At 38.5% G+C, this 25,582-nt stretch overlaps 2 protein-coding genes across 6 annotated transcripts in view; both read right to left on the reverse strand.

Moving 5' to 3' along the window:
• Positions 1 to 7,596, reverse strand: part of js (jiangshi) — a 61,199-nt gene extending 53,603 nt beyond the window's left edge. For 2 of the 4 annotated variants that reach the window (XM_034973144.2, XM_069501750.1), the window contains exons 1-2: positions 7,461 to 7,596; positions 5,102 to 5,250 (exon numbers count right to left, since the gene is read on the reverse strand). In XM_034973144.2, the coding sequence (XP_034829035.1) occupies positions 5,102 to 5,167 (66 nt within the window). In that variant the 5' untranslated portion in view covers positions 5,168 to 5,250; positions 7,461 to 7,596. Of the gene's footprint in view, positions 1 to 5,101; positions 5,251 to 6,099; positions 6,118 to 7,383 lie in introns of those variants that run through there. The other 2 variants (XM_069501752.1, XM_069501751.1) reach the window with 2 other exon arrangements.
• The window catches only part of LOC117986712 (pre-mRNA-splicing factor CWC22 homolog), a 229,959-nt gene that overhangs the window by 177,987 nt on the left and 26,390 nt on the right, over positions 1 to 25,582 (reverse strand). The window lies entirely within an intron of this gene.

Genomic DNA, 25,582 nt, shown 5'->3' on the forward strand with positions numbered 1-25,582 from the left:
CTAACAATCAAAGACGAAAGCCGTCCATGATCAATTACAATATTTAGTCATTTTGACCGTCGCAGTCAAATCTAAATATATAAAATGAAAAGGTGACTGACTGACTGACTGATCTATCAACGCACAGCTCAAACTACTGGACGGATTGGGCTGAAATTTGGCAGGCAGATAGCTATTATGACGTAGGTGTCCGCTAAGAAAGGATTTTTGAAAACTCATCCCCTAAGGGGTTTAAATAGGGGTTTGAAATTTGTGTAGTCCACGCGGACGAAGTCGCGGGAATAAGCTAGTAGGTACTTTTATACGAATAGGGAACGCAAAACTTTAATATCCGAACGTTAGACCCCTTGCAGTGGAATCGGGGCCTAATCTAAACAATAGTGTAGGTTAGTACTGTGTACAGTTTTAGGACGAGCGGCCATTTTGCAATAAACTTATTTGTTGTGGGTACAAAGACGTGATTCTCGATTTAAGATATTGCAATTTTCTATGCCTAGTCAAATGACCTCCGTTCGAGGTACCCCAATTGAGTGAGAATCATAAAACTGAGTTTCAACTTTTGCCATTCGATCATGTTTTCTACAAATAAGTAAATAAGATATTTAGTTTGCTAGGAAATCTAAGGAAATCCTAAAAATAAGTTTTTGAATAGGTTTTTAACAAAAGTACGGCAGTGCGTCCATCTGTCTGTCCGCGGGCTGTATTCTCATGAACCGTAATAGGTAGAGAGTTGAAATTTTCAGTATGTATATGGACATAAAGAACTAAGATGGCGAATTTTAAAATGGCCACTATGTAAATAAAACAAAATGTAAAAGTGTATACTGTTATTATCTTGTACGATATGACGATGGATTGATGGTACGGAACCCTTCGTATGCGAGCCCGACTTGCTCTTGACCGGTTTTGTAGGAATCTATAATAAGTAATTATAAATGACAGAAACGGATGTGATACGTTTTTCTTAAAAAAGATTATTTTTTCAAATAAGCCACATATAGGTTTTCGAACGTCAAATAATTATACCTCTGTGAACTGCCTGGTTCAACACGGTAGAATTTTGGACGGAAAAATCTTAGTCCCACGGGAAAACAGAAAATACAAAAAATCACGTAGGTAGAGAATTCAATGTTTAGTACAAAAAATTAATTAACAATTAATTAGGTACTAAACAATTCCATAGTTTCACGTATAATATTAAAATTCACAGATGAAAAATCTTATATTATCTCTTCTATTGTATTTAATATCTATTGTAGCTTTTGTTATTTTATTCATGCGACATTCAGCCTACAGGGGAATCGTGCCAACAATATTATTACCAATAAATACGCTATCAATAGTCTCATGATAAAATAATACGTTATTAATAGTACCCATACCAATCAAATAGCACAACGATTGTCTGTAATTTGATAATACCTAGTGTTACGAATGTTTAAAATATATTATAATGATCGGGGTTCGTGTCTCGTGTCTAGTATAACCTATACAACAAATCTTATCTCAATACTTTATCTATACAACAAATGATATAAAAGTCAAGTATTTTAAAAGAACAAAAAACAGAAGAAAAAGAAGCGGCGAAGGAAAACTACGTGAGGAAACCGGCATGCCTGAGAGTTTTCCATAGAAAACTCATTGGTGAAGAAGTTTGGAACATCGGTACAAAGTTGCCTGTCTATCGGTATTCTACAGGATATATTTCGGAAAGTATGTCCAAGAACTTTTATAACGTGGTTCCTCCTTCACCCCTTTTACTATCGTACCGCAAGGCATCGCCAAGGTCTGCACGTAGTCAAAATTCAACGGATTCGTACGAAGTGATTTGCCTCGTCATTTCTAATACAAACGGCTAAGATTTGAAACACCCTTCCAGCATCAGTTTTCCCCTCCAATTATAATATCCAGGGTACATTCAAGTCAAGAGTGAATTAGGCATCTTCTTAAAATATTAATTATGTCATCATGTAAAAATTATTAATCTTTTATCTTTTTAAAATCTTATTTAACTCCTCTGAAGGTAACTTTAAATAAGAAGCTAGGATTACGTAGTTCATCTAAGATTCTTAATAATTCAAGTTTGGCTAAGCGACTTTTTTCAAACAACGCTATAAAAACGTATCCTCGAAAGAATGAAACTTTTCGCAATGCCATCAAAAATCGATTTTTCGGCTCATTTTTGCATATTACAGCAAATGATGCAAGGCAAATAAATAGTCACCTGCCAAGGTCAGAATGAAATGAAAATAAGCTTAGTATTTATCTACTCACTCGTAGGTATAGTGGATAAGTTAATCAGACAGATTTTTGTCTTACTAATACTGTATTTGTTTGTTAGTTTGTCCTTCAATCACGCCGGAACGTAGTAAAAACCTGGACACGTTCCCGGTTTTTAACTATATTTGTAACAGTGAAAAGTGACATAGGCTACTTTTTATCCCGAAAAATTAAAGAGTTTCCACGGGATTTTTAAACCCCAACCGACTTTAAACAATCCAAAGTTGGTGTTTAAACAAATCAACAATAAACACAAGTAGATAGGTTCTCAAGTAGTTTTTGCTGCAGTGTCATTGAACTATAGATAAAGAGATCGATCGCGTAATCAAAAACAAAAACATCTACTTGACCTCTTAGCTGTTATCGTGTGACCTTATTTCTAACTAATACCTATAAATATAGTAAATCAACTACTGTGGAGAGTGCCCTACTTCGCATATTGTATTTGATTTGATTTGATCAAAGCTCCCGGGTTCGATTCCTGGCAGGGGTTTGGAATTTTATAATTTCTAAATTTCTGGTCTGGTCTGGTGGGAGGCTTCGGCCGTGGCTAGTTACCACCCTACCGGCAAGTCCGTGCCGCCAAGCGATTTAGCGTTCCGGTACGATGCCGTGTAGAAACCAAAGGGGTATGGGTTTAATAAAAACTGCCATACCCCTTCCAGGTTAGCCCGCTATCATCTTAGACTGCATCATCACTTACCACCAGGTGAGATTGCAGTCAAGGGCTAACTTGTATCTGAATAAAAAAAATAAAAAAAAGCTGCGGAATTGAGTCCTCGAGTTTAAAAAGTCTTTACTTGGTAGGTACCTCCAATATCAATAATTTATAAGCGACAGTTTCTAAATCCCATCAGTTTTGGTGGTCAGGTCCCGTACAGCATCAGGATGGAGGAGTTGAAATCCAATTTTTTTATGGGACAGTATGTCGCAAAGTTTCTCTATCGATTAAAAAAAATCCTCTTATAAAGAACTAGATGATGCCCGCGACTTCGTCCGCGTGGATTTAGGTTTTTAAAAATCCTGTAGGAACTCTTCAATTTTCCGGGATAAAAAGTAGCCTTTGTCCTTCCCCAGAATGAAAGCTATCCCTTTACCAAATTTCGTCAAAATCGGTTGAACAGTTGAGGCATGAAAAGCTAGCAGACAGACAGACAGACACACTTTCGCATTTATAATATTATAGTATGGATTTGTATGACGCTTCTACCTAGTTCAGTATAGATAGTGCATGTCCTATAAGGACTATGACGGCATAGAATCTGAGACGCTAATCAGAGATTATTAGGTGAACTCACAGTGATATAACTGACTGTATACGACGCATATTTGCAATGCAACTGTACTTAATGACTGTGTAATGCCCCGTCCGCATTCTCATAGCATTTCTTAAATCATTTTGCGACACGAACAATAGGCTAATAAGGCTTTCACGGGTGTCATATTATTAGTCTTTATGTGCATGTCTAAACTTTGTAACTAGGTCTTTAGTTAAGGCGCAAGGCACACCGGTAGGACCGAGGCGCTGCGTCTTTATTGGTAACAACCACTACCATAATATTCATAAATGCGAAGGTGTGTTTGTTTGTTCGTTTGTTAGTTTGTCTTTCTAGGTAAACGCGTCCCATCTTAGGCCGCGTCATCACTTTCCATCAGGTGTGATTGCGGTCAAGCGTTTGCCTATAATGAATTAAAAAAAAAAAAATCACGTTGCAACGGAGCAACGGATTACTTAACGTCAATTTTTGCATCAGTTAAGTTTAAGATCTGGAGAATGAGTTACACCATATATTTTATTGCAGAAAATCAAAGAGTTCTCATGGATATTTTAAAACTTAAATCATCAGGATCAGCTAGTTCATTATATATATTAAGTGTAAGTACTTGATACTTTGTCTGTGTGGGTTCAATTAAAAAAAGGTTGAAGCTTTTTGATTTTCCGGGATAAAGGGAGCCTACTTAGTAGCTATTTCACTCTCGGCCTTTAACTATGTGTAGATTATAATACTCGTGCAAAAAATTACATCAGTCCATTGCTCTGTTACGGAGAGATTTAAGAACAAACCAACAAACAAACATACTTTCGCATTAATAATATTAGTAGGGATTATAGTGAAGCGCAAATCTGTAAAACTTACGCCGCGCTCCTCAGAAGACGAATCAAGGCCAGCAACATATTGAAAGTAATATTATTTTGCATATTTCATCCGAAAACGACCATGTTCCTGTGTATCTACCATTGCAAATGATTAGACATTATCAACAGAGGATTCTCCGTCACACGCTCCATACAAACGTTGTTTCATTCTCATATTTAAAGTCAATGACACGTTTTAAAAGTTAACATCTGTGTCTGTGGTTTACCAGATTTCGGTAAAAATATCGTGCTAACCTTTTGAAAACTCACTCGCCATATTTGATCTAAGTATGCGTCAACTGTCATATCAATAGTAGGTAAGATTCCTACTTTTGATATGATAGTTGACGCATACTTAGAGCAAATATGGCGAGTGAGTTCTCAAAATATATGCCTTATACAAAACTTTGTGTCCAAAGATTTACATACAAATGTTTCCAGCCTAATATATAACCCGTTTACTAAAAGATTGGACCTGGCGTCGATTAAAAATTAAAAAAAAATTAAAAACTCAACAAGTGGCAGACAAAAATTCGTAGTACATGACGTATCAGTGACAAAGATACGAACATACACATACTACGAATTTGTTGTTTGTTGTTGTTGTTGAGTTTTTAATTTTTTTTTAATTTTTAATCAACGATCGATTTATTCTAAAAGATAAAATAGTGATTAAATTCTTACCTGAGCCAGAGCAACCAGGAGAGAAGCTAGTGTTGCGCACACCAAGGAATTTTGTCCGCGACCCATGTCGACACTTTTCACGCACCTCGATACGAAAACACTCAGATTTGCATCACTATTGTCTGCTATGTGAACTTTTGCTGTAACTTCTAATATTTACCAAGATAATGAATAACAAAATATGTATTATGTACCTAACTATCTAGTTAGATGCAAGATGGATCAGCACCCATATTATAAATGCGAAAGTTTTTGTTTGTTGGTTTTTTGGTTTGTTGCTTTGTTGGTTTGTTGGTTTATCCTTCAATCACGTCGCAACGGTGCAACGGATTGACGTGATTTTTGCATGGGTTTAGATAAAGACTGAGTGGCATAGGCTACTTTTTATCCCGGAAAATCAAAGAGTTTCCACGGGATTTTTAAAAACCTAATTCCACGCGGACGAAGTCGCGGGCATCAGGTAGTAAATTAATATTTTAAAAAATCGGTCAAGTGCGAGCTGGACTTGCACACGAAAGATTCCGTACTAGCGTACAAGATACAAGACTATCTTTATTTGTTACTAGCTGCCCTGGCGAACTTCGTTCCGCCTAACAGTCGATTCAAATTTTTTAAATTTTTCTCCCCGTAAGAACCATCCTCGTACTTCAAGAAATAATATATAAAAGAATTAGCGAAATCGGTTCAGCTGTTCTCGAGATTTGCGATGAGCAACACATTTAGTGATTCATTTTTATATTATAGAAGATTATAGGGCCACTCTCTGACAGACAGGCAGAAGGATGGATTGACGGACGGACGGACTCCGGTTTGCACCTTTTGGGTACGGGACCCTAAAAAGGGCCAAAACACTTTTGAAGTACCTACCTACTACTATACTATAATAAGTACACATACAAACAAATCAAATAAAAGCCAACGACTTTCGCATCAACCTAAACACTAATTGATATCAATAATACCTAGGCAGGGTGTACACTGTACATGTAGGTACCTACCTATTTCACCTATGTTGTAAATTCACGTTATTAGCAAAGTAATAAAAAAATATAAGCTCGTCGAGTTCCATGCGACCTGTATATAGCCGTCAGTGTACTAATTATACATTCAAATCTATATATATAAAAGGAAAAGGTGACTGACTGACTGACTGAGTGACTGACTGATCTATCAACGCACAGCTCAAACTACTGGACGGATCGGGCTGAAATTTGGCATGCAGATAGCTATTATGACGTAGGCATCCGCTAAGAAAGGATTTTTGAAAATTCAACTCCTAAGGGGGTGAAATAGGGTTTTGAAATTTTGTAGTCCACGCGGACGAAGTCGCGAGCATAAGCTAGTTTAAATATAAGGATAAAATTGAATACTAATTATAATTATTCTAGTCCTGTCGTCGCGAACCGGCTAAGTTTTGTAAATTAATAAAAAGAATTAAAATTTATTTATCCATACTAATATTATAAATGCGAAAGTGTTTCTGTCTGTCTGTCTGTCTGCTAACTTTTCACGGCCTATCAGTTTAACCCATTTCGATGAAATTTGGTACAGAGATAGCTTGCATCCCGGGGAAGGAAGGGAGAAATCAAAGAGTTCCTACAGGATTTTAAAACCTAAATTCACGCGGACAAAGTCGCGGGCATAATTTCAATATAGGTAAATGTTGAAACTATGAAACAATCAAAATATTTTGAATCATCAACGGAAACTGACTGATTCAACTGTGTGTAGGTAGACATACATAAATCACTATTATTTTGTAAATCATTCATTCATAAATATTAAAATTGACCCAATTTAGTAAACTTGAATATAAATCGACTACTACAGTTTCTTAATCATTATTATAGCATACTTAATTCAAATGAAATTAGCTAATTATTATAATAATTAGCTAATTGATTTATGTTGGTATTCCTAATTCTCTAAGAAAACAATCAAATTATAATCCTGATAATCGAATTAAAATCTTCATAAAGTAGGTACGTAATTAATCTTCTTCTTCCTCCATATATTATAGGAAAGAAAAGTTGACTGACTGACTGACTGACTGACTGACTGACTGATATATCAACGAACGGCTCAAATTACTGGACAGATCGGGCTGATATTTGGTATGCAGATAAGACGCAGACATCCGCTAAGAAAGGATTTTTTAAAAATTCAACCCCTAAGGGGGGTTTGAAATTTGTACAGTCCACGCGAACGAAATCGCGGGCATCAGCTAGTTTTGTGTATTTTGTGTATATCGTATTGATGAACCAAGCACATTCACTCTTCACCTTTAAATAAACTTTAAAGTTATTCGAAAATCTCAAATGTTAGCAACACTATTCTAAAGATTACTGATATTAGGTACTTTATCTACAGCTCGATGTCACTTGCTTGCAAGTTAAATTAAAAACTAAACGATTATTGTTATGTTATCGATGTTTGTATTCGATTGTATCGATATGATTCGCGACGCGTTCGCCACTGGACGCGTTTCGTTCGAGACTATGCGGATTGCGGTCGGATATAATATGCGCTAGGCTTTTGCTCCCTTCTTCGGTCGCGTCCTTGAACGAACTACAATAGGTGCTTAATGTTCGGTCATGGATGGGTTACTAGTTCATCGAGGCGCTTTGAAAGCGAAATTGGTTTAAAGCACCGGCATCTTTTACATAATTTTATGGCTTTTTCTCTACATCACTACCTACCTAATGAAAAAATTGTGTTTTCATTGTGGCGTCATTTTTAGGGTGCCATACCTTAAAAGGAAAACAGGAACCCTTATAGGATCACTTTGTTGTCTGTCTGTCTGTCTGTCTTTCAAAAAACCTACAGGGTACTTCCCGTTGACCTAGAATCACAGGAAGGTAGGTCTTATAGCAGACATTAGGGGAAAAATCTGAAAACCGTGAATTTGTGGTTACATCACAAGAAAAAAATTAAAATGTGTTCATGGACAAATATTGCTATTTTCGACTTTCAAAGTAAGATTGCTTTATCAACTGGGATATCATATGAAAGGGTTTAACCTGTATAATTAAAAACAGATTTTTATTTATTTTTAGGCATAATAGTTTTTGATTTATTGTGCAAAATGACGATAAAATACGATTGTAGTATGGGACCCTCAGTGCGCGAATCTGATACGCACTTAGCCGGTTTTTTTGTATTGGTGTAGTTAAAGACCTGGAGTGAGACAATCCCGGAAAATCAAAGAGTTCCCACGCGATTTTAAATACCTAATCCACACGGACGAAATCGCGGGCATCAGCTAGCTATCCGTATATACCTACATAATATACCTACTTACACAGATTAACTACCTAACTGACTAACATATCAACGTATAATTATTTAAACACTGGGTTAAGAAACTCGATATTTTACTTTCAGGTTTTTAGGGCTACCTACTCAAAGGCATTCAGTGGCATCGGTTCTAACCTCAGCTTTATTAAATTTTAAATGTCTACATTGACTATGCCGGGAATCGAACCCAGGTTCAGGAGGACCTAAATTCCATTCCTCATAAATAGAAGTTTATAAGATCTTCAACAAGATTTTCAAACTTGCATTCATCATCATCGTCATGATCAACCCATGGCTGGCTCACTACAGAACTCTCAAAGGGTCTCTCTCAAAGTGGCCATATAGTCTACCACGCTTGCCAAGTGCGGATTGGCAGACTTCACACATCTTTGCGAACATTATGGAGAACTCTCAGGCATACAAGTTTCCTCGCGATGTTTTCCTTCACCGTTAAAACAAGTGATATTTAATCACTTAAAAGCCACATAACTCCGAAACGTTACAGGTGCGTGCCGGGTATCGAACCCCCGACGTCCTAACCACAGGCTATCACAGCTTGCAGTGTTGCATTATTCACGCACAATATAACTATGAGACGTAAACGGTAAAACTAATAATATAGGTAAAGTTCACGTAAGTCACATAACCTGCTATAATGAAATGTATAAAGATCTTTCCCACGTATCTACCTAAAGCGCATGCGTAATGCGTACATTAGTACATTTGCAAGATGCAAGTGGTTTTCTTAAGCGCAATACACATTGAGCCGCCGGGCCGCCGACATGTGTCGGCAACTTTTTGTCGGCGGTCTAGTTGGCGGCTTCACTTATTACAAGTCGGAAAATTTGGTCGGCGGCATGTCGGCGGCTTGAGATGAGAAATTTATTTGGCATTCAGTGATTGCCAAATAGGCATAGGATAGGCACCATGTTCTGTGGGAGTGTCCCCTTTATGAGGACTTGCAAGTGACGATGTTGGATGGGATCGTACGCGGGGAAGCGGGGCCGGTCCGCAAAGCAACCGGCTACGGGAATTCGCGCACCATTGGCATAAGAGGCGAAGCAGCTCGGAGCGTACAGGTGCCAGGCCGGCACCACGGAGGAGCAGCAGCGGAGATCACAGCTGTGTTAGTGACGTCTAGCCCCCAAGGGGGGAGAGTGAGCATAAGGGACAAGGAAGAGACAAAATAATTTGTAGGGAGTCAAGAAGGCGCCCCGGGGAAATGCCAAGAGCAAGTACCGAACGGGCGTCCCGCGATTCGGCCCATATAACCGAGAGGTTGGTGGGGCCATGGGTAGGTGGATGGTTGTCCTAGAGTCAGTGATTGCCGCGTGTCGATGCCGGGCAACTAAACGCAGGCGTACCCAAGCTGCCAACACGTCGGCGGGTAACACGCGCGGGCGCACGTTGCCGACATGATTCTTTTCATACAGGCCGCCGGATTTTGTCGCCGGGCTTTGTCGGCGGCCCGGCGGGCTCAATGTGTATTGCGCTTTAGGACATAATACATAGTAATGAGGCTGTTACAAGCTTACAACATTTTATGAGTAAGTATTGATATAATGTAATGATGCTGGCTGAAACTTACACCGTGTGGATTTAGTTTTCAAAAATCGTTGAAGGGATGGAATTTCCATATCCTAATTCCTTCATTTTTAACCAAAAACCGAAAAACCAAGTACAGGAAAAATCCGAAAACCGTGAATTTGAATAAATACATATTATTAAAATGTGTTCATGAACTTATTTAGTATTTTCAACTTTCAAAGTAAGATTACTTTATCAAGTGGGGTATCATATGAATGGGCTTTACTTGTATATTCTAAAACAGATTTTATTTATTTTTATGTAAAATAGTTTTTGATTTATCGTGTAAAATGTCGAAAAAATACGACTTTAGGTTTAGTACGGAACCATCGGTGCGCGAGTCTGACTCGCACTTTGGCCGGTTTTGTCTCTGAAGATGCGGAACCCTAAAAACTAATTAACAACGTAAAGTTGATGAGCACATACCTAAGCTACGTTTCAAGATGCCATCAGTTTTATAGAAAAAATACTAACCACCTCTCCTATAAATAAGATTGGATACCTTACCATATAAGTAAATAACCCGACACATAATGATATATAATAAAATATAATAGAGTGCCAATAATTCGTGCTAGAAGCCATTAAACATTCCTCATCACTATAACTACATCCTTTATCTAAATATGGACAATGTAGAGACCTTCAATATATTACCACCCACTTGAATTTCTAACACATTTTTAGGGTTCCATACTCGAAGGGTGCCAATGGGACCTTTTACTAAGCCTTCGCTATACGTCCGTCAGACAGAAGTCTGTCAGCGGGATGTATGTCATGAAATTTTCACAGAGTGTGTATTTCTATTAATGCTCCAGCATTTATAATATTTAGCTATAGTAGGTAGTATATTATTTATTAGTTTATTGGTTTGCTGGTTTGTTCTTGCATTACGACGCAACAGACCAACGGATCGACGTGATATTTTGCATGGGTATAGTTAAGGACCTGGAGAGTGACATAAGCTACTTTTTATCCCGGAAAATCTTATGAGTTCCCATAGGATTTTTGAAAACCTACATCGTCCGCGTGGAACTAATAAAAAATAAAATAATAAAGAAAGATGGCCCATTTAAAAATGGCTGCTATGGAAATTTAAAAAACAAATATTAATTAATCTTGTACGATGGTACAGAACCCATCGTGTTCGAGTTCGCCACGCAATTGATCGGTTTTTTAACAATCCTTACCTACCGATAGACACAGCCGTACCTCGGAATGATCTAGGGTGCCGGTACGATGGTAGAGACCGATAATGGTGCAGTATGGTAGTGCTTAAGTTGCTGGAATGGCGACCTCGCACCGGAAGACGCAGTGTTGGAAGACCCCCTCTAGGAAGACGGACGACATCAGACGAGTCGCATGGAGCCGCTGGATCCAGGCGGCGCAAGACCGTGTCGTGTGGAAGTCCTTACAAGAGACCTATGTCCAGCAGTGGACGTCTATCGGTTGATGATGATGATGCCGATAATAGTGCCTTAAATGTAGATCAAGATGTTTTCAAGTATATACTTGAACATACAGACACACGAGTAGATATATAGACCAGAGGGGAAGCTTCATACTAGCGGCTGGCTGTAGGTTCACTCACTCTAGCGCAGCTCACGCACACCACGACGTGTCACGGACGCTCCGTTTGCCGCCAAACTGGGCGCACGGAGCGTCCGTGGCACGTCGTGGTGTGCGTGAGCTAATGTGAAGCTTCCCCTCTGGTCTGTAATATATTACTCGTGTGATACAGATCTAGTACATGACACGGATGAGTCAAGCTGTATGGAATTTGTCGTCTAGATACCTTACTACACTCCATAGAGCCAGCCATCGCCATACGTACTTATCGCTTACAAGCAGGGTTGCTGCTCTCAGCAGGAAACCCTTTTTAATAAACTTAGAATAATCACTGAGCTGTCCTCAACTGACGTGTGAAAGTGGCCGTACGTACACAGTACTACATACAATATATTAACTGCTAATCTCGAAGGACGAATACGAGTATAATATTATGTTTTTGGCCGTCTATAACACTTTTATTATTACTTTAGGGTCAAATTAAGGCGCTTTTCAAAAAAGAATGAAATACCCTATCCTGTGATGATCGATTGTCGATTTTAAAATAGAAAATGATACTCCAAATGAATATTGCATGGCCCACTAAAGAAACGTCAATTAATATTTTGTGTAAGTAAGTATGGAATACAGAGGGAGATGGAATTTGAATTTGAAATAAGTATCTGAAAATATGTACCTATCTATTTAGACTTTGGCTTATTTATGATCCACTAAATTATTCGAATAATATAATGTATTGACCTCGACGAATTTTAAAAATATGCATATTGTGTTCATAGTGACTACATGTGCATTCGCTATTAAGTCATTCTTATTAGAAAACTATTTTTCAAACTTCAGTAAATATTTTAAATGATTAATTAATAACTTTATTTGGAAGGTGACAGCCCTACTGAAAGGAAGTTCATAGTTCAAAGTAACCCGTGGACGAACAAACTCACAAAAACTGTTTGTCACCGAGATTTTAACTTTTTTAGGTAGAGTGGCTATTGAGAATGTTGAAATAATAAAAGAAGAAAATATTTTTTTAAATTAAAGACACTTAATTTAGTTGCCATACGTCCCTTCCAAGTTAATCCGCTTCCAATCTTCATCTTAGACTGAATCATCACTTACCAGGATCGCAGTCAAGGGCTAGCTTGTAATGGAATAAAAATAAAAAAGTTTAGCATAATATAACGTAAATGGTTCGTAAACTAAAACTCACAATATGTGCAATTTTTTGTAGGTATAACTAATTTTTTTTTAAGATTAATTATAATTAAATGTTAAAGTTAAATCATCTAATTCTTCCCTGTTCTTTCTTCTGTGCCCTGGTTGTGCTCTACTCTTCTTGGTTGTTCATAACTTTCAATAAAATAAATAAAAATGTATAAAGTAAATAAAATAAAAATAATTGTAAGATAATCTTTTAAAACTTACTTTTAACGTAACACGTTTATATTGGCGATTCGAACTATAGCACAATAGCAATAGCTGCTCTATACTTTTGGTAAATCTCATGTAAAAACTGACAAAAACGTGTAATTAACGCAAACAGGGCCGTGCCAAGGTTAGGTGCGTGATTGACAAACTTACAGTTGAACCGTGATTAATGCTATTCTGATTAACTTTATATAGTGCACACACCGACGGCGAAATTGTCTTGCTAGTTTGAAATAGGTACACGAGATACAGTCCCATGACAGCCAGACGGATGGACGGATGAATAGCGGAGTTGCTGACTTTTTTCTTTAAATAAAATATCGAGAAAATGAGCAGGCGGGTCACCTGATGTTAAGTGATTACCGCCACCCATGAACATCTGCAGCACCAGAGAAACCGCCTATGCGTTGCCGGCCTTTCAGAAATTTGTTGGTCCGCCCCTTGAATAACCGCATGTTGTAATCTAATGGGAACACCGCCGAAGGGAGTTGGTTCCACAGTTTGCATGTGCGTAGAAAAAAGGATCTGGCACAACGGGCGATCGAAGTGCACCAGGCACCCAGATGGTAAGGGTGAAATTGAAAGACTGTTCACGACTTTTGCAACATACAACGACATTTTTGTCTTTAGTGTGTGGCAGCATATATTCAGTGGTGCATCAAAAATATTCTGCATAATTATTTTACAATCAACTTCGCACTTGACATATTTACTTATTGGTCACAAATTGGAGCTTATTATATCGGTACAATGAATAAACTCAATAAGACGCAGAGCTTTGACATTATTTAGTAAATTTAACTAAGCTTATTTACTTAAGCTAATTAACATCAACATAATTGTGTGACAAGTAAAAAAACCGGCCAAGTGCGAGACACGCTCGCGCACCGAGGGTTCCGTACTACAGTCATGTTTTTTCGACATTTTGCACGATAAATCAAAAACTATTACGCATAAAAACAAAAAAAAATCTGTTTCCCGTTGACCTAGAATCATGTAATTTGGCTGGTAGATAAGTCTTATAGCAGACATTCAGGGAAAAATCTGAAAACCGTGAATTATTGGTTACATTACGAAAAAAATTAAAATGTGTTTTGAACAAATAATTAGTATTTTCAACTTTTAAAGTAAGATTACTATACCAAGTGGAGTATCATATGAAAGGGCTTTATTTGTACATTCTAAAACAGAGTTTTATTTTATTTTTTTGCATAATAGTTTTTGATTTATCGTGCAAAATGACGAAAAAATACGGCTCTAATACGGAATCCTTGGTGCGCGAGTCTGACTCGCACTTGGCCGGTTTTTTTTATGTTCAGGAAAATTCCGGGCAATTGATTTTTAGTATAGCGGTAAAAAGTTTCACTAACTGTAGATACTGAGTGACGGACAGATGGACAAGCGGACTGGACGAAACTACAAGGGTCAGTTATTGTACTGCAGAGCCCTAAAAAGACACATAAATAATCAAGTTTTATGTAATGACATTTTCATTACCTGCCCGTTTACCAACGAATCGATTATAATCGAATATGATGGACGCGTCTTGATTGAATTCGACACGATGTCTCGTTGAATCAATTGCAGATGCCCATGTCGTACGATGTTACATAATTCATTATGTGAGTAACATCGATGCCAGATTGCATCCGAATGAATCGAATAAGGAAAATTTTATGTCATTGTATACCTGATCATATAATGGTAAGTTAATTATTTTATTGACGATATGTTTTTGCTTGACCACAATCTTAATTAGGTACTTAAGTTTATGTTTTTTTTTTTTAAGATACAAGTCAGCCCTTGACTGCAATCTTACCTGGTGGTAAGTGATGATGCAGTCTAAGATGGAAGCGGGCTAACCTTGAAGGGGTATAGTAGTTTTTATGACACCCTTTGGTTTCTACACGGCTTCGTACCGGAACGCTAAATTGCTTGGCGGTACGGCTTTGCCGGTAGGGTGCATGCTGCAATAGCCTAGTGGTTAGGACGTCCGCCTCCTAATCGGAGGTCAGGGATTCGATCCCGGGCACGCACCTCTATCTAACCTTTCGAAGTTATGTTGTTTTAAGTAATTAAATATCGCTTTAACGGTGAAGGAAAACATCGTGAGGAAACCTACATGCCTGAGAGTTCTCCATAATGTTCTCAAAGGTGTGTGAAGTGTAGTTACCAATCCGCACATGGCCAGCGTGGTAGATTATGGCCAAAACCCTTCTCACTCTGAGAGGAGACCTTTGCTCTGTAGTGAGCCGGTAATGGGTTGATCATGATGACGATGATGAACTAATTAAATATCACTTTTTTTAACGGTGAAGGAAAACATCGTGAGGAAACCTACATGCCTGAGAGTTTTTCATAATGTTCTCAAAGGTGTGTGATGTCTGCCAAACCACACTTGGCATAAAGTTCTTCTCACTCTGAGAGGAGACCCGCGCTCTGTAGTGAGCCGGCGATGGGTTGATCATGATTGGGTTATAGCAAAATGATAGTTGTTCCTTGTGAAACACTTTCTACTAGGCAAATCACATGTTATCGATACCTTGATAAGTCAATTATAAATTATAATTATGTTGCTTTACTATTAACTGCAGCCTATCGTTGACTTGTTGCTCAACTTTTACTTCAACCTTATCTAATGAAGTAGAAAAATGATCGCCCTTCACACTGATAACTTGTTTGCTTTGCATATTGTGGCTTAAAAGGGTTTTTGGGAATAGGTAACATTACAAAACTCTGAGCTTGTGTAATATAGGCCAGTAAATAGAGCATTAATTAACCGTTTATACGGATATAAGGGTTGGACCTTATAGGCCAGTAAATAAAGCCTTTTTTTGGTCAACCTCGCACTAAATTTCCGATCCAATTTTAATTTTTTTTAGGTTAAGGGTCACTTACTGACCATAAAATCGCAAAATGCTGACAGATCCAGGTGGAGCTTCGATCGCAATCTTGAAGGAAAGTTTTGGCCGATATCTCGGAAACTATGCGCTTTAGGGCAAAAGTTATTCAAACCATTATTGTATAGTATAAAATGAAATTTCGCATCTTTTGTTTCCTGTCAGCATTTTGTGATTTTATGGTCAGTAAGTGACCCTTAACCCAAAAAATAAAATTGGATCGGAAATTTCGTGCGAGGTTGACCAAAAAAACGGCTTTATTTACTGGCCTATAAGGTCCAACCCTTATATCCGTATAAAGCATACCATAGCTATTGTAATTTGTAACTAAATGAAATACCTAGTACTTACCTACTGAATACTAATAAGACAAATATTATAAACTTAATATATAGGTACCTATTGTATATCTATATCACAACATATTATTATTATGTAGTTATGTATGTTAAAATGTGAAAAGTTGATTGAATTACCTACTTAGTTAAGCATATCGAATGAAATAGAATTAAGTATTAACTATGTTTAAGAAAAGTGTACTTAAGTGTTTTGTTAAATTTACTTATTGGGAAATAAAGGCTATTATTATTATTATTATTATAAGGTCCAACCACCGAGTAGTATAAGGTCTGTGGGTCCAACACTGCGCTTGCGGTCCGGTAATACGCATCTCCACTCCAGAACGCGTCTGCCCAAGCGGCCATCGGCCATCGTCAGTTGTGATTGTATTATACAATCTAAATGCAATACCGTTTGAAAGCAAAAAGAAACTGGATCATAGTGTACAAGACAAGGGTCACGTGCTTTTATCTTTTATTTGTTTGTGTAACAGACGGTTGCCAAACTTCATATTTTTCTCAGGACACGTCCTGCTTTTTTGTCATTGTTATTGAACTCATTTTGAAATCTTTTTGTTTCTGAGAGAGTTTCTATACAAGGGTTTTAAAAACCTTAATTAGTTGTTACGAATATTTGCATACAATTATTTTACACTTGGCTAAATAATTATTGTACTTACCACTTAAATATGTATAACTTTTTTCATTACACGATAACATACGTAGAGACTATACGTAGACCTAACTTACTTAGTGTTTATTATTAGACACTTTCTGAACCCACTCTTAGAATTATTATTACAGACTTAAATATTTAAAAAATATTAGAAAAGAATAGTATATATATTTTTATTCAAGTAAACTTTTACAAGTGCTTTTGAATCGTCAATTTAATTTACCACTGGATTTTTTATAAATTATGTGCTTTTTCGACAATGTTTTGTCTTTTATGTTATAAGTTTATAACTAGATACTTAAATGTAATAAATATTTTTTATGAAATGACTGTTTTTGCCAAAATAAATAAAAAAGAACCACGATTTCGACTTTGGGTTTTAAAATGACTTCGGATAACCATCTTCATCCACTCTTATTAAACCAGAGATCTATTGCATCGTAGAAAGGTACAAAAAAATTAAATTAATTTATTTAGAAAGGCCTCTATGAACTCTGAAGGTACATGTGGTCATTTTACATGTTGTCCTCGTTTCCAAGCACATATCTATGATAACCTAGTGAAACAAAATCACGAAATTGAATATTTTATTACTTTTGAAATAATTTACGAAATTGTGTCCAAATTAGAACATTTCGTATCAATATAATAACAATAAACACTTTGGAGAGCCATATTTGTCGGACTAACAGTTATTATGTACAAATCACATCGATATAAATAACAAGATATGGTCAAGCGAACAAAATTTTTCACGGTTTTGGAACTAAATAAATCAGTGCCACCTCTTAGATACTAATGAACGACCTGTTTGAAATCCAGACGTCATCTGAGGTTGCCTTGGTGCTAAAGCCCCACTGAGTCGGTGCCATTTTGTTTGTTCAATAGTCCTGTCCATGCGAAGTAATATATAAGTCAATGACAAATCAATTGCTTTTTGACCTCCACAATTCGTTAAGGATAATGACACAAAACGAGTTTATAATTATTTTCACCTGGATTTAATAGTCGTCAAGGACAATGTAATATTATCATGAATCCGCAGCTCGATTGCGGGGAAACTGCGTCAATCATTATTACAATCGCAATCGTTGTGATTGGCTGAATTTATAGTAGTCTTGTTGCAGCAATACATTGTAGTCAATGGTGAGCGAGCATCAACCAATCAGAGGTGATTGTGATCGTGACATTGTAGGTCTTATAGCACAAGTAAAGGGATAAAAAAAAATTTCAAAAAAAATAAAAACCGACTTCGTTACATAAACACTAAAAATTGAAAAATAATTTAATTTATTACCGAATATATTATGTATACAAGAGTTAATATAGTTCCATAATAATACTTTTTGGTGCCGGTGCCAATTAGCTTTAGCTGCGCGAATCGTCTGGACTTCATATTTTTATGGGACTCCACAATGGCACCTCATTGGCACCGACCCCAAAAAATATTATTATGGAACTATATTAACTCTTGTATACATAATATATTCGGTAATAAATTAAATTATTTTTCAATTTTTAGTGTTTATGTAACGAAGTCGGTTTTTATTTTTTTTGTAAAAAATTTTTATTTCACAATTTTTAGTGGCCCCATGGAATTATGCTATGACTGGTCAAAAATCTACTGTTTACTAAGCTATTACACTGATCCCGAACAATTTACTCTTATCCGTTGAGGAGTTCCAGTATCTATCTTCGAAGATGTTCATCAGATCTTCACCAAATTGAAATGGGACCAACTTTGAAGTATACCCTTTTAAACAAAAAAAGAATTATCAAAATCGGTCCAGGCGTTTTTGAGTAATCGGGGAACATACATAAAAAATAAAAAAATAAAAAAAAATAAAAAAAAAGATTCCGACGAATTGAGAACCTCCTCCTTTTTTGAAGTCGGTTAAAAAATCCGAAAACCGTGTGGTTACATCCCAAACTCATTCCAATAACCGCCAACCGGCTCGTTGGACAGCCTGGAGCACCGCACTCTATGCGTGTTCTACCGCCTATATAATGGGGAGTGCTCTGAAGAGCTTTTTGACTTCATTCCACCCTCCTTTTTCTACAACCGCACCGCGCCCACCGTAAGCAATTTCACCCTCACCACCTGGGTGTCTGGTGCACTTCGACCGTTCGTTGTGCCAGACAAACTGTGGAGCCAACTCCCATCAGCGGTGTTCCCACTAGATTACAACATGGGGTTATTCAAGGGGCGGACCAACAAATTCCTAAAAGGCCGGCAACGCATCGGCGGTTTCTCTGGTGCTGCAAATGTTCATGGGCGACGGTAATCACTTAACATCAGGTGACCTGTTTTTGAGTGTAACGTAATCTAAATATATAAAAGGAAAAGGTGCCTGACTGACTGATCTATCAACGCACGGCTCAAACTACTAGACGGATCGGGTTGAAATTTGGCCTATTCTGACGTAGGCATCCGCTAAGTAAGGATTTTTGAAAATTCAACCCCTAAGGGGGTGAAATAGGGGTTTGAAATTTGTGTAGTCCACGCGGACGAATTCGCGAGCATAAGCTAGTGTTATACAAAAGTGGAGTATCATGATGAATTATAGTAAATCAATCGACACGTCATTGCTTGGTGTGAAGCAACGGTGTAATTGTGCCATTAGATAGTGGATCTGTAAATGTGTGTGTGTCCCCCCCCCCCTGTAACTTCTAAAATAAGAGAATGATAAAACTAAAAAAAATATATGATGTAGGTAGATTACCATAAAAACTTCCACCAAACATTAGTTTAAACGAGATCTAGTAAGTAGTTTTTGATTTATCGTGCAAAATGTCGATAAAATACGATTGTAGTACCGAACCCTCAGTGCCCGAGTCTGATTCGCACTTGGCCGGTTTTTTTGCGATTGCCACAACGCGTTGCGAGCTGTTTTTTCGCTCAATGAGCGTTTTCGGTCTTTGAGTGTTATACAAAAGTCAGTATCATGACGAATCATAGTAAATCAATCGACACGTCGCATTACTTGGTGTGAAGCAATGGTGTAATTGTTCTATTATTTGCATGTCCGGTCGGGAACGGACACACGGAGGTCGGCTGAGGATGTTGGTACACCCTTTGTTTCGTTTACCTATTGTCGGCGATATCGAACAATTAAACTAGGCCATAATTATGATATACTAGCTTATGCTCGCGACTTCGTCCGCGTGGACTACAAAATTTCAAAACCCTATTTCACCCCCTTAGGAGTTGAATTTTCAAAAATCCTTTCTTAGCGGATGCCTACGTCATAATAGCTATCTGCATGCCAAATTTCAGCCCGATCCGTCCAGTAGTTTGAGCTGTGCGTTGATAGATCAGTCAGTCAGTCAGTCAGTGAGTCAGTCATTCAGTCAGTCAGTCACCTTTTCCTTTTATATATATAGAATTAGGCAAGTTGGAGACTTAGGTATTCAGTAGATCTGTCTGGTTAAAGCGATTAAAGATGTGGTTAGTCACTACCCCTATTATAAATACGAGAGTGTGTTTGTTTGTTGGTTTGTCCTTCAATCACGTCGCAACGGAACAACGGATCGACGTGATTTTTGGATGGGTATAGTTTAAGACCTGGAGAGTGACATAGGCTTCTTTTTATCCCGGAAAATTAAAGAGTTTCTACGGGATTTTTAAAACCTAAATCCACGCGTACAAAATCGCGGGTATCGGCTAATAAAATAAAACTTAAAGCTAGCCTTATCTAATTACTATATAAATCATGACCGCGTGGAATGGTGCCAAGAATACTGGCTGCATTTCCGCGCTGGACAGCCAGGCTGATCCGCTGAGCAAAAAATGAGCCAGCCCTTCTGTCACCAGTTGAGGCTATTAATCGCGGTGAAATGTCTCGTAAAAAATTTTTAGCACTAAGACTCCATGGCCCCAGGGTCTCCACGGCAAACGGCACAAAAATGTAACTCTCTAAGTATAAGAGAGGCATACTTGCGCCGCTTGCCGTTTTCAGCTGTTTCTGCTGCGGCTCCCGGTCTTGATGCTGTCTTCCTGATATGACACGGGGCCAATGTGTCAACGCAAGTTGCTAATAAAAAAATAAATAAAAATAGCTTTATTTTCTCCTTACAATATTTTCCTTATTACTAATACAGTGCATAATTAACAAAAAATAAAAAATAAAAGAATTATTAGTAGGTTAGTAACTATGTTTCTTATTCTTAAATAACTATGTTAGTATAATGGATTTCATTGTAAGGACCGCCTAGGGCGGTAAAAGCCTCCTCCATTAGGGCATCGGCTAGTAAATAATAATAATGGCCTCGTCGTAGCAGACGTCCACTGCTGGACATAGGTTTCTTGTAGGGACTTCCACACACCACGGTCTTACGTCACCTGAATGCAACAGTCTTGCGACTCTCTTGGTGTTGTCAGTTCATCTAATGTGGGGTCTTACAACGCTGCGCTTTCCGGTTGGAGGTCGCCATTTTAACACCTTGGAACCCTAACCCTATCAGTTTTTAGAACTATTGAAAACTTTTAAATATCAGAACTATTTTGATGACCTCCCTTACCACTACGCCAGTGGTAAGCGCTGTGGTCTTATTATTGGGAGGTCCCGGGTTCGATTCCTGGCAGGGATTTGGAATTTTATAATTTCTAAATTACTGAGCTGGTCAGGCTTCGGCCGTGGCAAAGCCATGCATTTAGCGTTCAGGTACGATGCCGTGTAGAACCAAAGGGTTTATTAAAAACTGCCATCCCCTTCCAGGTTAAAAAATAAAAAAAGCCGGTGGTTAGCCCGCTTCCATCTTAGACTGCATCATCACTTACCACCAGGTGAGATTGCAGTCAAGGGCTAACATACCTGTGCCTACCTACCTACCTACATCTAAAGCCAACGACGCAAGCAGATAACATAATCCGTTTACAGGCCATTGTGGTGTTTTCACACGCATTGTAATTTATATCGCAAGCTCGTAACGCGGCAACAATGAGGAATTAAATCTCTTCAAGGTCACACATACTCAGCTCGCAGGCTCGTGAGACAGCATCTTAGATTTAAGGCTACATTAGAAACTAATAGCGCATTCAGTGATTCAAATTAACAGCCTATTAGATCACACCAGTTATAGCCCGTACAAAATGACTTCACACGCGCCATTTTGACTCTATAGGTCAACTGACATGTCAAATGTACGGTTCTCCCTTAAAATAAGGACTAAAATCTTGTATAAAGTTAAAATGGCGCGTGAAAAGTCATTTTTACGCAATATAGGTTAGCCTAGTGGTTAGGACGTCCGCCTTCTAATCGGAGGTCGGGGGTTCGATCCCGGGCACGCACCTCTAACTTTTCGAAGTTATGTGCGTTTTAATTATTTAAATATCACTTGCTTTAACGGTGAAGGAAAACATCGTGAGGAAACCTGCATGCCTGAGAGTTCTCCATAATGTTCTCAAAGGTGTGTGAAGTCTACCAATCCGCACATGGCCAGCGCGGTAGACTATGGCCAAACCCCTTCTCACTCTGAGAGGAGACCCGTGCTCTGTAGTGAGCCATCGATGAATTGATCATGATGATGATGATTATAGGTGGATGAGGAAGGCGGAGGATCGTGTGTTGTGGCGTGCTCTTGGGGAGCCCTATGTCCAGCAGTGGACGCAAACAGGCTGATTGATTGATTGACACAATATTATGAAGCTATTTAGAAGCACTTAGCTAATTATTTGCCAATAGGGTGAAAACTAGCCATGGATGAAAATTATGTGATCACAGCGCTCACCACAGAGTCAAAAAAACTATATACATCACGATAACCGTTAATGGGTTTAAATAAATCAACAAGTTATCGCTCTCGGGCGGCAAAGGCCCGCACAACAATGAGGTCTCAATTCCCGGTCAAGGCTCGACACGAGGATGCATTACACCGAACCAATAAGGCCGCGCCATTTTACACGCCACACGATCCACAAGAAAGTGACTGACAGTGATTTAAAGCTCTCATAAACACTAGACTTTTAATCAATGGGCTTTCAAAAAGAGGAGAATTATTCTCCACGCTTTTACAATCTACTAGCTGTTTCCTTCGACGACGTACAGTCAGTCAGTATCTTCTTTTCCTTAGCTCAATGAATGGACCAATTTTGATGAAAACTGATTCAAAGGTTGCTATACAGCCTAATGTTGTGTATCTCGGAAAAATATTTTGGCATCAATAAAAAAACAAAAATTAAACGCGGACGAACTAACAACAATTATTTATAATTGTTCATAAATAGGTGCATATATAGTACAATAATTTTAGATCTATATTCACCTATTACCTCAGCGGGCGATGGAGAATGCTTGGAGTTTCTCTACGTGATCAAATCAGAAATGAGGAGATCCGTAGGAGAACCAGAGTAACCGACATAGCTCAACGGGTTGTGAAGCTGAAGTGGCAATGGGCAGGGCACATAGATCGTAAAACCGATAGACGTTGGGGTCCCAAGGTGCTGGAATGGCAACCTCGCACCGGAACACGCAGTGTTCGGAGACCCCCACTAGGTGGACGGACGACATCAGACAAGTCGCAGGGAGCCGCTGGATTCAGGCGGCACAAGACCGTGGCGTGTGGAAATCCCTACAAGAGACCTATGTCCAGCAGTGGACGTCTATCGGTTGATGATGATGATGATGATGAGTCACCTATTTGGAGTAGGTGTTCCCACAAGCAAATCATCAAATGGATGTCATTGAAAAATCTTGATACTTAAAACGGATCCGGTTTAATTGTCTTATTTACAGCGAATAACAATGAATATTATATTACAGAGATGATTGCAGTTTTTTGGGCCTTTTGAACAATGTCGCAATATCATGAAATTCCCACTAGATAAGCATCAGATGAGATGACTAACTTGCGAATTGAAACTTATTTACAGACGAGCTCGTTTTACACAAAAAATATACCTAACCATACCTAACCAAAGTACAAAGTAAAAAGCTATGATAGCCTAGTGGTTAGGACGTCCGGCTTTTTATCGGAGGTCGGGGGTTCGATCCCGGGCACGCACCTCTAACTTTTCGGAGTTATGTGCGTTTAAAGTAATAGAATATCAATTGCTTTAACGGTGAAGGAAAATATCGTGAGGAAACCTGCATGCCTGAGAGTTCTCGATTAATGTTCTCAAAGGTTGTGAAGTCTACCAATCCGCACATGGCCAGCGTGGTAGACTATGGCCAAAACGCTTCTCTCCGAGAGGAGACGCGCGCTCTGTAGTGAGTCGGCAATGGGTTGATCACGATGATGATTTTGATAATACCTAACCATAATATACGTAATACGAAGTAGGTACCTATTACCACAAAGTAAGGATGATATGAATGTTACTAGCTTATAATCACGACTTTGTCGGCGGGACTACACAAATTTCAAACCTGTATTTTACCCCTTTAGGGGTTGAATATTCAAAAATCCTTTGTTAGCGGATGTCTAGGTCATAAATAGCTATCCGCGTGGCAAATTTCAGCCCAATCCGTCCAGTAGTTTCAGCTGTGCTCTGATAAATCAGACGGTTAGCTTTTCCTTTTAAATTTTTAGATTAATTATTATGTTATTTACCATGAGATCAAAGGCGTCGGACTGCTGTTACTCTCCAGTCTCCTTATACTGTGCTATTTTAATACTTACTAGCTGATGCCCGCGACTTTGTCCGCGTGGATTTCGGTTTTTAACATTCCCGTGGGAACTTTTTGATTTTCCAGGTTAAAAGTAGCCTATCAGCTCAAGTCACTCTTCAGGTGTTTAAATATACAAAATATGTTGGTGATTAAGTACCTACTTACTAAGAATGAAGGATTTGGATCTCGTAACCTTAGATATAGTATTTGTTAAAAGCTATTTCGCGTTTTCGTGCGGGAAACTAACAAATGCGCTTAAAACATATTAATCATAGTTAATACCATCCTAACATGTTACGGTAACCTTCCAATGAAGAGCATTAGCTGTGGCATTAGTAAATAAGATGACGGGTGATTTGTGTTCGAAGTTTGAGTCGCCTAAAATAACCAGAGATATATAGACAACTAGCTGCTAATGCTACTTTTAAATAATTTGCATTTTAGTGAAGATTTTACAGATGAGGAGATCCGAAGGAGAATCAGAGTAACCGACATAGCCACATAGCTCAGCGGGTTGCGAAGCTGAAGTGGCAATGGGCAGGGCACATAGTTCGAAAAACCGATAGATATTGGGGTCCCAAGGTGCTGTCAACCTCGCACCGGAAAGCGCAGCGTTACAAGACCCCCCACTAGGTGGACGGACGACATCAGGCGAGTCGCAGGAAGCCAATGGCGTGTGGAGTCCCTACAAGAGACCTATGTACAATGGACGTTTATCGGTTGTTGTTGATGATGATGATGATTTCACAGTTGGATTTTCACTGAAAGTGATTTTTAATTTTTGCATAACACAATAGTTTGCCACATTTTTTTCATTTGTTTCATGTGGGATAGCATGTGCCACTAAAGGTTCGTACGCACCTGAGCGGCGCGGCGCGGCGCTTCAGTCCGACTGCAGAACGCTTCACCTCAGGCCGCTCGACGGTGCCTACCGCACTACAACTTCAGTACGCGGCAGCTCGCGTCACTTGCGCGTCACTTTTACACCCGTTCGCGTACGAGCAACAACGTCGCAAGATGAGCGACAGTGAAGAGGATTTGATTATTATTTCTTTGTTGTGCAGAAGAAGAACGAATTA

Source organism: Maniola hyperantus, chromosome 11, assembly GCF_902806685.2.
Source record: "Maniola hyperantus chromosome 11, iAphHyp1.2, whole genome shotgun sequence".
NCBI lineage: Eukaryota > Metazoa > Arthropoda > Insecta > Lepidoptera > Nymphalidae > Maniola > Maniola hyperantus.